Consider the following 13,729-nt stretch of genomic DNA (forward strand, 5'->3'; position numbering starts at 1 on the left):
TCGTCCGAGTAGCACGTGTTAGAAAGAAAACCCACAAAACTCTTGCTGTCTTTCTAGTGTTAGTTACCATTAATGAATGATGTTTATTAAGATTAGCAGTTACATAGCCCTTTTGATTCAACGTGGTCCACAAACATTGCTTTTTACAGCACCTATTCACAGTTGCCATATTTAAGAAGGTTTAAAGTGGAATGAGAAAAGCTCTGGTCTGAGACACTGGTGAGAAGGTCTGTCACCTCCTCATCAGCTGACCAGAAGTTGCCCTGCCACAGTCTCCCAGCCAACCTCACCTGGACCACAGTTTCTTTCACATTTCCAACCCTCCTCACTACTGACCCCTGGATCCCCACAAATTCTCTCATCCTTGAGCTCAAGGGGAACTTTTCTTCTCTCAGAATTTCTCCTTACATGCCTTGTTCCTCACAAACTCTTCCACACAGTCCCAAGACATACACAGGCCTCTCTCGCTGAGCATTCCCTCTCAGATGCACATTAGTCCTGACCTTTCCGTATTACAGGAGAGCAGCAACAGAAGCTTACAGAGTCATACTAGCCACTATTTCTATCAGGTCCTGGGCATCTCCTCCTGACACTGACCCCCAGGGGCTCTCCCCACCAGAACTCTGACCAGCACAGGCAGCCAGGTCTGCTGTCTGCTCCAGTCCCCTGCAGCCCTGGACCACAGGTTCATGCTCCCTCCGGCCATCAGCACTTCCCCTCCCTCATGCCACACCAAAGCGGGCTGCACTGAAGGTCCACTTCTTGCTATGGGATTCAAAAACCTGAATAGCAATTTGCTTGGAAGTGAGTCTGGGAAAAGAGAAAAACAGATGTACAGCAGCCCTGCCCATGCTAAGGCAAAGATGGGTTATGTGACCAAAGACGTGAGCTCCACAGCAGCGGAGAGCAAACCCTCCTGCTTGAAAAGCTTGGGTACCTGCTCTTCAGACCACACAGCAACAACAGCGTGCCCTGCGTTCTCAAGGCTGCTCCCACCTACCTAGAGCACCAGCTAGCAACAATAAAAATAAGGAAATATATACTGGTTTGCAATTCCAAATGCACAATTTGCCTAAAGCCAGAAGTAAGCTTGTCTCAGAGCAAAGATGGGAATGAATAAACTTTCTCCTAGAGCTTAAACTGTTACCTCACCCCTCTCAGAAGCAAGACTTGGGTAATTCAACCCTGAGGTACAGGAAGAAACACACTGCTGTGCTCTACTGTCACAAGGTGACTAGCATCCCCCAGAATGAACCTCCCTGACACCTATTTGTTCAGAACAAGTAGTGTCTCAGGTTTTAATGGCATCTTACTCCTCTCTCTCACAGAACGCTACCTGTACTGCAAGCAGCTGGTATTCCCAGTAGCACTGCTGGATGTGTTGGAAACACAAGCATAACCCCATAAGGGTCCTAGCCTGGCACATCATCTTCCTGCCCTCCTGCCTATATTCCAGCCCCACAGGTGTTTCCAGACAAGAGAAACCCAAAGAGCAGAGCAGGACAACATGCACCTTACTGGTCAGTGTATCTGCAGCTGGACCCCCCCAACCCTTGCCATCTCACCATGCAAAAGTGAACTGAGAAAGCTAGGTATGTAAAAGATCGTACACTGTCCAGTGCCAGCATTCTCAGAAACAGATACAAACTGAACCCGGTGGTGGTTTCTCCGCTCCCCATCAGCAGCATGACTGCAGGGAAAGCAGGAGGCATCTGGGAGCCGGTGACAGCTGCCCCATGGGCCAGCACGAGCACAAACCAGAGCAGTGAGAGGCCTGCCCTAATCTGAGCCACGGCTGTAGGACCCGCCAGGGTCTACACACCAGAAGAAGTGACAACCACCTGGCTCCTTGCCAGCCAGTTCCTCTTGAACTCTGCTCCCTACCCATCTGTCTATTGAGTAAGGCTGGTCCTTGGGACAAGCCAACCCTGCAGCCTCCAATAGCCTCAAACTGCAGAGTGCTTCTCATGTCTGCCCTGAGGCTGCTTTGCAGTTGCCTCCTGAACAGGGACTACTGAATGCTGCAAAGCAGAAAGTCCCACCCTGTGCCTCGCACGGGGGGTCACTTTATCACATGCACTCAGGACCTTCTGAACATGGATTTAGAGAGAGAGCCACAGTTTCCACATTGCTTCCAAAATGTTTACAAAGTTATGTCACTTTAAATAAGTTTATAAAATTTGCAATTAAACATATGGAGCAGAAGTACTTTTAGAAACAGGGTGACATGAAGCCTTTTACCCCAGCTGCATGTTAAAAACTCAAGAGATCTATATAATTTCACCTCGAAAATCTTACTCAGCAGATATTATATATAGATGAAAATGTTATCCAAGGAATGACAGGAGAAAGAATATCCCACTCCCACAGTGACCCTACTTAGGGGAGACTGGCATGACATATAATATCAAGGTGTTTTAAAGATATTAATTATTGACATTAATAGGCAGGGAACAATTATCATCCACTCAGTATTGAATACTGATGTCATTGGTTTGTAAAAACATTTAATATGAAACAGTTCTTGTGTAACACTGAAATAGTCTGGTAATTAAACTGTACATATTCTTTCACTTAGTGTGGGTGGACCAGGCAGGCAAGCGCATTGTTTGTGAGATCCACTGCAAGGCAACAATAATTAGATTTATTGGTGAGGCATGTTTTGAGAAGAACAGAGCTTGAACCCCAAGTGAGTATATGCTTCCTACTCATAATTCCAAGTTTCAGAGGGACTCACATCAAAATTCAAGCAAGGGTTTAAGTTCTTTCTGTTCAGCTTGCTAATTGCTGGATTATGATGACTGCACCGGAACCACTTCCCAAGGATTTCAGAAAGCTAGGGATTTGCCTCTGGGTCTCAGTTGGCCTCTCTCTGTGAAAAAGTCTTTTAAGTCCCCCAAATACACAGAAAACTGTTAAACAGACATGGTTTAAAGAAATGGCAAGCTTGCCAACAGCTGCCTTATGGAGATTTCCACTTCGTTTATGGGAGATCTAATGTAGGAATTCTCAGCCTCGGGATCTTCACCAGGGTTGAGGAGATTCATGACCATACTCCCTTTGTTATGACTCACAAAGCACAGAGCTCAGATCAGGTTATGGAGTGAAAACGTTGCTTTAATGGGAATGTTCAGACATTTAAAAGAAAAAAAAAAAAAAAAAGGTGAACTGTGTAAGGGACTTAAGAATGTCAATTACCTGAATTGGGCATTTCCCTCCTTCACATACCAACCATTTTGTGTTTTTTGCAATGGAGACAGGGAAGGACATGGCACTACTGTTCTATATTTAAATCCAGTACCTATAGGAAGCTGGTTTTCTCTGTCAATTTTTTCCTCACCTAATCTACTTGCAGACAATATTTTTCTTCTGCAGATATCACAAACACGCTCCACAATAATTTCTGAGAAGAAAATTAAGAAAGGCAGTTTCTGGGAAGTAGCAAGCAATACTGACAAACTACTGCTTTTGATACAGACTTCTGAAAGAGCTTGATGTACCACATCCAAAATCAGTGGGGGGACTTCTCGATCTGCAGTGAGAAATCACAAGGAAGCTATAGGGAAGGAAAAGGATGGAGAGAACACTTCCCCCTAAGTAATTACAGCAGTCATGAATACAAAACACAACTCCAATTCCTCATTTACTAATTATGAGGAGTATGCTTGCATGCTTCATTATAAAGATGCTTGCACATGAGCAGTACAGAATGAAGAACAGTCTACAGTTAATCCTCTTTCTTGCTTTCCAAAAGGCTCAAGAGATTTTGCCATCTATTACGGTAAATGCACAGATGCTGCCCAAATGCTAGTTTCTCCTAGCTCACTCCAACACAATTTTCATTCTTTCTCCTATTCTTTTCTCCCACCATACCAAAGCAACAAAAGGACCTCAGAGATTCGTTTCATATTTGAAAGATAAAGAAACCACAAATGTAAGTAAAAGGAAGAAGAATTTCCAGAGAGCAAATCATGCTAGGCGGACTTGACACACCATAAACAGCTGCTCTTCTCTTGCAAAGGTTCCAAAAACCTTCCTGCTTTTTTGCTTCTTTGGTAATACTTTCAGTCAGAGGGAAAAATGTTCCTCAAGGTGGTGGTTTTGGTAGACAGCCTCATTCCCAATGCACCTGGCAGTTTAGTACACAGACGAATCTCCACAACTAGTACTGCTTTATTTCTAGCATTATCCTGTCTGATTTTAAGAACTGCACTATTTCCCCCCTTCCCCACAATCTATTTGAAAGTCTCTCCTCATTATGCAAGAATTAACATTCCTTGTATCCCAAGATTCACAGCCACCCTAGCTATAAACGACCTTGAATCAACACAGGAAGATGACAGAGTCAGCCAGCAACTGAGAATTCTGGAATTAGTTTTAGTGTTAGCTTTCCACACCAGATTTCTGCAAATCCCTCAGCATGAACATTATTCCCCTAAGACGTTTACTTCTCTCAACATAGGGATCAATTCTCCCCCTTTTCTTTTACCTTGTGTTTAGCAAATTAGCTCACTGGAGTTGAGCAGTTCAAATATTCACTTTTAAAGGTACCTCTTAAATTCTAGTATCTATAAGCATAAATTTGTCCTTGCTAACATGACAAACACTCCACTTCATGCTTTCGGTCAAGAAAAGAGAGTTAAGCCTGAAGGTAATTATATAGCCCACCTAGGTATTCTGCTCAACAGTCAGGCATCTTTGGAAATTTCCATTTTTTGTACTATCTACAGCACACAGGGATACCCCCTTCTAATCTTTCTTTTGCATCAAAGGAAATCAAACTATTGAACATCCCCTAGATAGCTGACCTTTGCAACAGGATCTTTAACCAATGAATGTTCAATATTTTAACTTTCATTCCCCAGTAATGCTATTTAAGGAGCCATCCGAGGCCTCTGCTGCTCCCAAGGTTCCTGCCTGCAATGCAAAGAGAAATGTACTTTTTTTTATGCCAGTTGCCTAGCAACCAGCCTAAGCCTTTGCAATGAAACCAACCAAAGGAACAGCCTAAATCATAAAATTCGTCTGCTGTTGCTGCAGAATTATGTATTAAATATATTTATAACTTTCCTTCTAACCTTCTGGAAAGCTGTATGCTGGCAGTACAGGCATGGCTGAGTCAAACTTGAAGCTCCTCGAAGCTGCTAGAGACATCTGCTTTTGCCGCACTGTTTAAATAAGGGGAAGTATTCCTTTTTTTGGATGCAACATAGATATGAGCAGCTGAGACATTAGCTTGTCATTATTTGGGTATGACCAGTATGTATCAGCAACTTGCAAAAGACTCCAAAAATCAGAGTTCATGTCTGTGTAAGACTGGTTTCAAAACCCTAAAAATGCTGCCAGCACAAGCTCTGTGCAGGGCTGCAGTATTTCCAACCGCTGAGCAGCCAAGGGGAGCACAGTGACATGGCAAATTGGCTCTGGGAAGAGCTGGAGCCTGCTCCCCCAGAAAAACAGCTGAATGACAGATGCCAAAAAGGATGGGATTATTCCCCTTTGTATAACACCAGACACCTCCTGAAGCACTGTTATTAAGAAAACCACTCAGGTAGACAAGCATGACTCTTCCTTCCTCTTTGCCTTAAAAACGAACACGCATAAGGGATAAGAACAGAAAGGAGCATTTTGTGTAGTTGAAAGCAGCTTTATCTACCTGGTTTTGCAAGGTACCACGCTTGGAGCTTAAATCTCCCTACTGCCAGCCTATCTTATCTATATGGTAATGTTGGCCATTCTCCCTATGCTGTTTGCAGTAAGAGCTACCAGGGGCCGAGGGAGGATCAGCAACAATGCAGTTGCTTCTAAAGTCATGCAATTGCTGTCCTAAAAGTAAGCGCCGGTCTGACAGTGTTCTGTCAACACTGGAGAGGGGCTGGGCAGCTGCGTGCCAGGCACCCCAGGAATACATAACCACCATCAGTAATCCCAACACTGTGCTTGGTGAGCACAGCCCTTGCCTCCAGGTAACTGCTTCCAGCTCCACTGGGCTCTCACAGAGGCTCCTCCCCACTGTTCCTTCAATTGCTCCTGAGCTCTTCCTTTACGTGCTTTTTGCTGCATTTCATTGCCTAAATGAGTGTACAGGGTGAAGGGTAAGAGCAGATTATCCTCTCCTAGCAGATGCTCCAGACTTCCCTCAGCTGGCCTGAGACTGTATCACTCCCCAACCCTCCTCTCAAGAAACACACATCCTAAAGCTTTTAATTCACTAACCAAGCCGTGTTGTGAGTTTGGGGGGGGGTGGTGGTGGTGTAGAAACATTAAATATGAGCATAAAAATGGTTTTATGCACTGTGTACACTAATAATAAACATCCACCAGACACGAGAGATCAGCGGAAGACTGCTGCAAGTTGAATGGCTCAATTAGGGCACCCAGCACTTTTAGACTAAGTAGACTCAGTGTTCACAGAATAATTTCAGAGCTATCCTTGAAGAATTCCTCCCTCACCACCCTTAGGAAAATGGCACATCATTGTCACTAAACACAAACCTTGTCTCCTTGGTTGGTAAGAGGAAGAGAGGCATCAATGTTGCCTCACATTGTTATGAACATATTTTATCAGTTTAATCTTTCCCTTAAGCAATATGACAGGTAAAAAGACACAACGCAGACCCAGAAGACTTTTTGAAGCACTGTCAATTTAAGCTAGAGCCCAATCCCATGATGCACTTCTGAGTCTCTGCTCCCAGAGAGCTCCAGTGACACTTTGGGACACCCAGGCTGGGTCCCATGTGAGGCTGTTAGGTGCGGAAGGGGACAGAAATCTGAACAAGGGAAAACGTAACTGATCCAACTGGTCCGAGGTCAGGGAAATGCTTGAAAGTGCACAGGGACCCTATTTCACATCCCTTGTGCTTGCCTCCAACTTCAGATACGTTAGTAGAGCTACCCAGGTCTGCAAGACTGTTGTGTGCTGGTAATCTCCACGACCTCCAGCGGAAACAGTTTAGCAGAAAAGCACCAGCAGAGAACAAGTCTGCCCCAAACAGCTGTCTCTCTCTTCACTACTGTGAAGACTACAAAGTCTTCTCTAGTCTGTAAATAAGAGCTTGGTCCTTCCTTTCCCCGTTCTGCTGAATACAGGTCACCTTCCTTTTTCAAAATCTTGCAACAAGCAGATGCAACCTACTGCACTCGTTTTACTCTGGCAGCAGGACAGTGGCTCATCTCATTGCCTGAGGACTCTACCAGATGGCATCCGGCTATCATACCACTCTCCACTCAGACTCCAGTCTGTCTAGGCATGGCAGCAGAGCCAGGGAGCTGCTATGCCCACTCAGCCTCTGGCTGTTGTATTACCACATCGCAAAGGTTATTACCAGCAGACGCAACTTAAAGCGACTGTGAAGAGTTCAGCATTCAGTTTTCCATCACCAGTTCAGAAGAACAGAGGTGCTGCATTAGAGTGATTTAAACCTTTCTCTTGCCTATCCAGAACTGCACTTGGTGATGCAGGACATCTCTCACTATGTCTTTCCCATTGTCAAGGTTTTCCCAGCATTTCATCTAAAATTGCCTACAAAAGTCTTTCCAATTTCATGGTGGATTTCAATCATTTAAATAAACACGCTCCTTTTGTTCAGAAAATATACAGCTTGGCGTAAGTGCGTTCCCAACAACGGGTTAAAAAACAACCAGACCACACCATCTTTTTCATTATGCAAGTTGTTGAGAAGCATAGGAAAGTGAAATTGCCATCACTCCATTATTTCCACCGCTTAAGTGGATAGAAGACAGACAGGAAGGTTATGCCTCTCTGAGCTTTTTCATTCACCATTTTATGAAGCCCTAAGGCCTCGCTTGCTCTGTAAGAACTTACTGAAGTGATGTGCCTATTTTTGTTAAGACACATGCTTTTCAGAATAATGTGTAAACTCAAGCCTACATACAGTAATGAGCCTAGGTGGCTGGCTTGACATTCAGACTGATCACTTGTGAAAAATGACAGTCACCATTTGACAATTTTTTGGCTGGCAGAGGAAGAAAATAGTTTGAAATTCAACTTGATTGACTTAACCTGAAGACGACAAATACACAAAATAAAAGTAACACTAGTCAAATACAGTGTAGAATAGAGGGTAAGATAGGATTTTACAGCACTTTTAAGAAGGTCAGAGTTCGTAAATTCTAAAAACATGTTAAAAAGAGAAAAAAAAAAAAAAGAGAGACCAAAGTTTCCAGCATTCACAAGTTGATAAAACTGTTCCTGTCATACCCAGGATTTATGAACATGATTTGCTGTACTGCAGAACTAGTAACACTGCAGGATGTGAGACTTCATTACCTAGAAATGAGATCAGGAATTGGCTGTGACTGAGACAGGTGAAAACAGATCTTTTACCTACAAAATCTCAAGTGTACTCTGCATTCTGCAGTCTAGACAGACCACACTGTATTCTCATCAGTTCTTTCTGCTACACTGGAGCATTCACTTTTAAATGAACTCTGTCCTGCTATCAAGCTGTGAAGCAATATAAAAATGTATGCCACATCTCCCATTAGCAAGATGACGCATTGCAGAGTACATGACAGGAATCCTCAGGGAATACTTTGGGATTAGAAGTGAAATACTGCACAGATGGGGTTGTTGGGTAAGGGAATTCCCTCTGCCCTATATAGGGCTGAGAACATTTAGAGCTTTTACATCAACAGGCAAGACCAGGCCATTTTACCTTGTAAATATTTGAAGTACAGGCAAAAAGACATGACATACTTGAAAATCTGAAAATATAGGACAGTTACAGAGATACAGATACTTGTGTTGCTCTTTTTTTCCTCTTAAGTATTAAATATCAGTGACTTCTAGGGAAGGTGAAGAGGTATGCCAATATATAATGACAAGGACAGTTCTTGTGCGAATTGTTAGAAGCTAAAATCAGGCCCCATTTCTCTCCTCCGTACTAACTTAAGATTGAACCACAATTAATCTCTGGATACACTCACTCTCTCAACTAGATTTGCTCTCCGACAGATTACTAGAGCTACAGCATTGTCTACTGTTGAGAAACAGGTTACACAACCTGCAAAGCCAATAAAGCTCCCAGAAAAGTCCTGTGTTTATGAGAAGATACTGTGCTTTTTCATCACAACCTATCTAGTCATTGTTGTCCTCAGTATCAAGAGATCAGGTATCTGGAGGATTTGCAAAGGCACAGAGGGCAGCAATGTGCTAACTACAGTTGAATGCCAAGGGGAGCTGGACCTGACTTGTAAACCCTCCACCTAACACAGGCCAGTGCATGGTATTAGCACCATGGCACCAAGCTCATTGTTTAAGTATTCCACCAGTAGCTTCGGGTTTCCCTATACATGATTGAGTGTAGTCACCACTTTCATACATGGAATTGGGTTTTGAAACACTTGTACTGAACTCCTATAGGAACCCATGAGCCTCTTTCTCACTAAACATCTCCCTTAAGCTCCCTGCTTACCTAACATGCTTTGTCAAAGTTTTGATGTCTCCTTTCAATTATAACAGATCTAGCTAAGTGATTTATGAGATAACTGTGGAGGCCCAGAACAGAGTCAGAGTTTGCAAGGTCCTACCAAGAACACCCCCAGTGCCCCACAGTGGGGTCACTACTGATATTTGCCTAGGGCATTCACAGATCCCCAGTGACGCAAGCTCCACACAACCTCCACAGGCAATCTTTTTCCAGTGTACCACCATCCTCATTTTTTTGCCTCTCAATAGGAAACATGAACTTGTGTTGCTGCAATTGGAAGCCATCACATCTTGTCCTACTCACCACAGAAAGATTAACACCTTCTAGGAGTTCTTGAAGACTTGTTTCTCTCTTGGACTTTTTTCTCCCCTTTAAGGTAAAAACATTCCATTCTTTCAAACTTTCCGCAATCCTGCTTACTATACCCTTAGCCATCCTTGATGCTCTTTATTAGGACTTTCTCCTGTTGTTCTGCCATTTGCTTGAAGTATAATGCATAATAACAGACAGTCTTCCAAGATAAGGCTTTGCCTATACTCACAGAAGTGAAGGAATCCCTTCAGACACCTTCCAAGCTTTGCTGCCACTTATACATCACAAGATGAAAACTTCTTTGCAAAAGCATGCCACTGTATGTTCATCTCCCATTTCCATGCCAGAGCCACTGTTTCCAACTCAGCTTATAGCCTGAAAAGGCCAGCACTAGTTATCATTTGGCAGAGCACTGCTAGTCAGTGGTCTCTGCCCAGTTTCACACGGATTCCTCTACACTCCATGGGCACGCAATATAGGACCACATTAAGCGGTCTGCTACTGCACAGCATTAATTTGACCACACCTCCTAGAGGTGTAGGTGGGGATCCCCAGAATGAACAGACTAAATTTAGTACGATCCACGTGTCCTGCAGGAAGACTAATTTTTAAGACTAATAAAGAAAAGCTCCTGCTGCCTCTGCTTACCTTTTGCAATCAGACTTCAGCCACCCCAGTGGTTAACTGGTAATTTTGACAAACACTACACTAATTTAAAAAGAACTTACACTAAAACACATGTCCATGCAAACATTCACACAGCATTTCTTTTTCTACAGTATCTTTTGCAACAAGCAGTTCAAAAATATTAATACTTGCAAGCTGTCTATGAAAGAGTATTAACATTTCCTTGATCAGATGGAGAAACCACAGTTTAAAGAGAGGTTAAGTCAACTGTCCAAACACACAGTGAGTTTTAGACATCAGTATCTTTCTTATACTAAGCACATTTACATTGAACCTGCAGAGAATGGACAGCTGTATAAAGCTTTTCAATCCACAGCTATGCACAAAGTCCGTTTTCTCCTTGATAATGAGAAGCAAACACTATATGGAAAGAATAGTACTCAATACCAAATGCACACACCTGATCACAAAGTGCAACCAGAGTCTCAAAGGAGAGCACTGTCCTTCCACATAGCTGTCTGATGGCATCTAACCCCCCAAAATACATGACTGTGCACATTCAAACAAGTAAGCTAGATACAGTCTGCCAGAGGAAAACGTGCCCTTTTCAAGTCCTTTGGTTTGAATCTTACCTTTCCACAAGCCACCATGGACAGGGCAAGCTGGTACCAGAGGTGAAATTCATCAAACGCAAACTTCATCGCTCTCTCCAAGCACTGAGAAATAAATGTTGGGAGAAATATCAGACTTTTTTTTTTTTTAGTATCTTTTATCAAGACTGCTGCTTGGTTCAGTAATCAAATCAGGGACACAATCTGTTGTGGTCCAGGGCCCAGGTGATTTTTTTTTTTTATTTTTTTTTAATGACATCATTCTCCTCTTCTCAGTTAATGGAGCTCACTAGCGTTCACCATCAGTTCAAATGACAGTCACTTTGTTCAAGGGCCTACACAGAAATTATTTCAATGTCTCAAAGAGTTCTGTGTACGTTTCTGGCCTGTGCTGCCATAGGTCTGTAACTGTTTCTACTAACTGCCAGCTAGTGTGCCTCATTTTCACCTTCCCAAACAAGTTAATGCAAAGAGGGGCTTTGCTCGCACGTTTCAAGGGCAGTTTCAGCAGAAGCAGGGAGGAGGTACCTCCGAAAGCATGACATACTGCCCTCTCCTGCCCAGCGTGATACTGAGGAGGTCGTAGACTGCAGAAGCATCCTGGAGGCTGACAGCTCGGTCATCCTGCTGGTCTGGTGCTCGGCTGATCACTGCGTCCCGGTTTGCCTGGGCAGAGATAAAAATGGAAGCATCAGACCCCAAAAGAGCATGAGAGAACCGACTCCTCCATAGGAAGTTCCACCCATCATCCGTAGCATTTTGTTTAAAAATCATCTTGAGATATTTTAACTCATCCCAACATAAGGAAGGTGTTTCCATAGAGTTACTTTTTATCCGCATGAAGTAAACTCAAGAAGATAGCTGTATGTACAGCAAGGACCTGCTAGGAATACCTCATCTGGATTTGTTTCACAGAATTAGAGCATTAGGAAACAGACCTACCAGATGCCGTTTCCTCAATAATTACAAATTCAAGGCCATCCTTAAACCACATTCCTTATTACTTCAATTGTCTGCAACTGCGATAACTGCCTCCATGGTTGATATTTTATCTTCTGTGTCTGCACTTGATTTCCTCCCAATAGTATGTGTTTTTGTTCTTCTTTTCTGCTACTCACCTTTTATTTTTTAATTTGAGTAGGTTGCCTTAGTAATCAGATTTGCCTATCATCAATTTAATGCAATTAGATGTCTGGGCAACACAATACCAAATAATTTATTAAAAAAAAGTATTCCAAGTGTTAATTTTGCATAATCTATCAGTGCATTGCTCAGCTTAGATCAAAAAGAAACATTACTTTTGACAGAAAATGATCAGTCTAGCAATTTGCAAGGATGTCCCAAAATACCATACGCCATAGACTCAGATTTACCTCAAGAACCCAGCCTCTCTGTTTTCTGAGCACAAAGAGGGAGATTTCAATCCCAGAGTAAACAGAAAAGTCCCTCTGATTTCTGAACACAGAGGACTTCACTCAGATTGCCTAACCTCTGAGAAAGGCAGTGGTGGATGCCATTGAGCACCAGCACTGACTGACAGCAGAGATACGCTGCCCTGGGCTCCTCAGCTGAAAGGGGTGCAACGTCAGACATTCAGGTCTAGACATCTAAAATATCAGAAAAATTAAGAGGATTGCCAGCAGTTTCACCTGTGGCAAAGACAAACAAAATGTTCCCTCCCTGAAGCAGGAAGGTTATGAGATTTATTTTATAATACTCACTACTATAATCTTACATCTATTTCTTTCTAATTGCAGGGAGGTTTTTTTTTTCCCTAAAAAGGTTAAACATGGGAATTAAGTGTAATAAAAATTTCCAGAATATGCAGCCCTTAAAGCCCACGCATATTTCATTATGATTAAGCTGCAGCTGTTTCATCATGATATTATCTGTGTAATACCCCAGTTCCAAGCACTCTTCATCACAGCCTCCAGCCGAGACAGCAAACACAATTACTGACAACTAACACAATCACAACCAAGAGCTAAATGGCGACTGCAGTTAAAGGCAAACTTGCAGGTCAGACTCAGTCTACTGTTTGCACAAATAAACTTACACCAACTCCTGTAGTCACAAAAGCATTTTTCTTTTTCATGTTACTGCAAAAGACGCAGTTTGTGATTTAAAAAAATAGTTCAGAACAACAGGTTGCATCAGAGAATGAAATCAACTTTAAAGAGAAAATCCTGCAACCAGAGTACAGAAGCATAGCTTGTCTACCTTTATTAGCAGAACATTAAACAAGTAAGAACACAACAACAACAAAAATATGCTTAAGCTCTGTTTGGATTTAACCCAAGACTGCTACTTTAAAAGGCAAAAAGGAGTTAAAGACATATACAGAACAATTTTGAGATTGCCACTTCAGAGAGTTAAAGACAAAGCATATACAGAGCAATCTTTATTGCTGAGTGAATCCTCCTACATATATACAATAGCATTAACAATTTTTTTTCTGCACTGGTTACATTGTTATAACAATTGTTTGTAGAAAATAGCTACTGAGATAGAACCCCCATGCTCTGTAATCTCATCATCAGCCCCCCATTACAGTCAGCTACAGCCTGATGCTTTTTTGGGTATCCATCTAGTACCAAGCCATGATTTTTAAGTTGATGCCTTAGCACAGATAGAAAATTAATCAGAACTGGTGAGTGCCCATTAACGTCTGCTAACAGATATAGGTACTAGAGGGAAGAATAGGCCCCAATACTGCAATAAGCAGGA

The 13,729-nt window shown here is 42.6% G+C and overlaps 1 protein-coding gene across 1 annotated transcript in view; it reads right to left on the minus strand.

The window, feature by feature from the left end:
* LOC104160119 (tetratricopeptide repeat protein 7A-like) overlaps positions 1 to 13,729 on the minus strand; it is a gene marked incomplete at its 3' end in the record, with an annotated part of 53,908 nt that overhangs the window by 28,027 nt on the left and 12,152 nt on the right. Inside the window, exons 4-5 of the mRNA XM_009698215.1 lie at positions 11,531 to 11,668; positions 11,024 to 11,107 (exon numbers count right to left, since the gene is read on the minus strand). Of these exons, the coding sequence (XP_009696517.1) occupies positions 11,024 to 11,107; positions 11,531 to 11,668 (222 nt within the window). The remainder of the gene's footprint in view (positions 1 to 11,023; positions 11,108 to 11,530; positions 11,669 to 13,729) is intronic.

This window comes from Cariama cristata, unplaced genomic scaffold, assembly GCF_000690535.1.
Source record: "Cariama cristata isolate BGI_N322 unplaced genomic scaffold, ASM69053v1 scaffold5690, whole genome shotgun sequence".
NCBI classification, from domain to species: domain Eukaryota; kingdom Metazoa; phylum Chordata; class Aves; order Cariamiformes; family Cariamidae; genus Cariama; species Cariama cristata.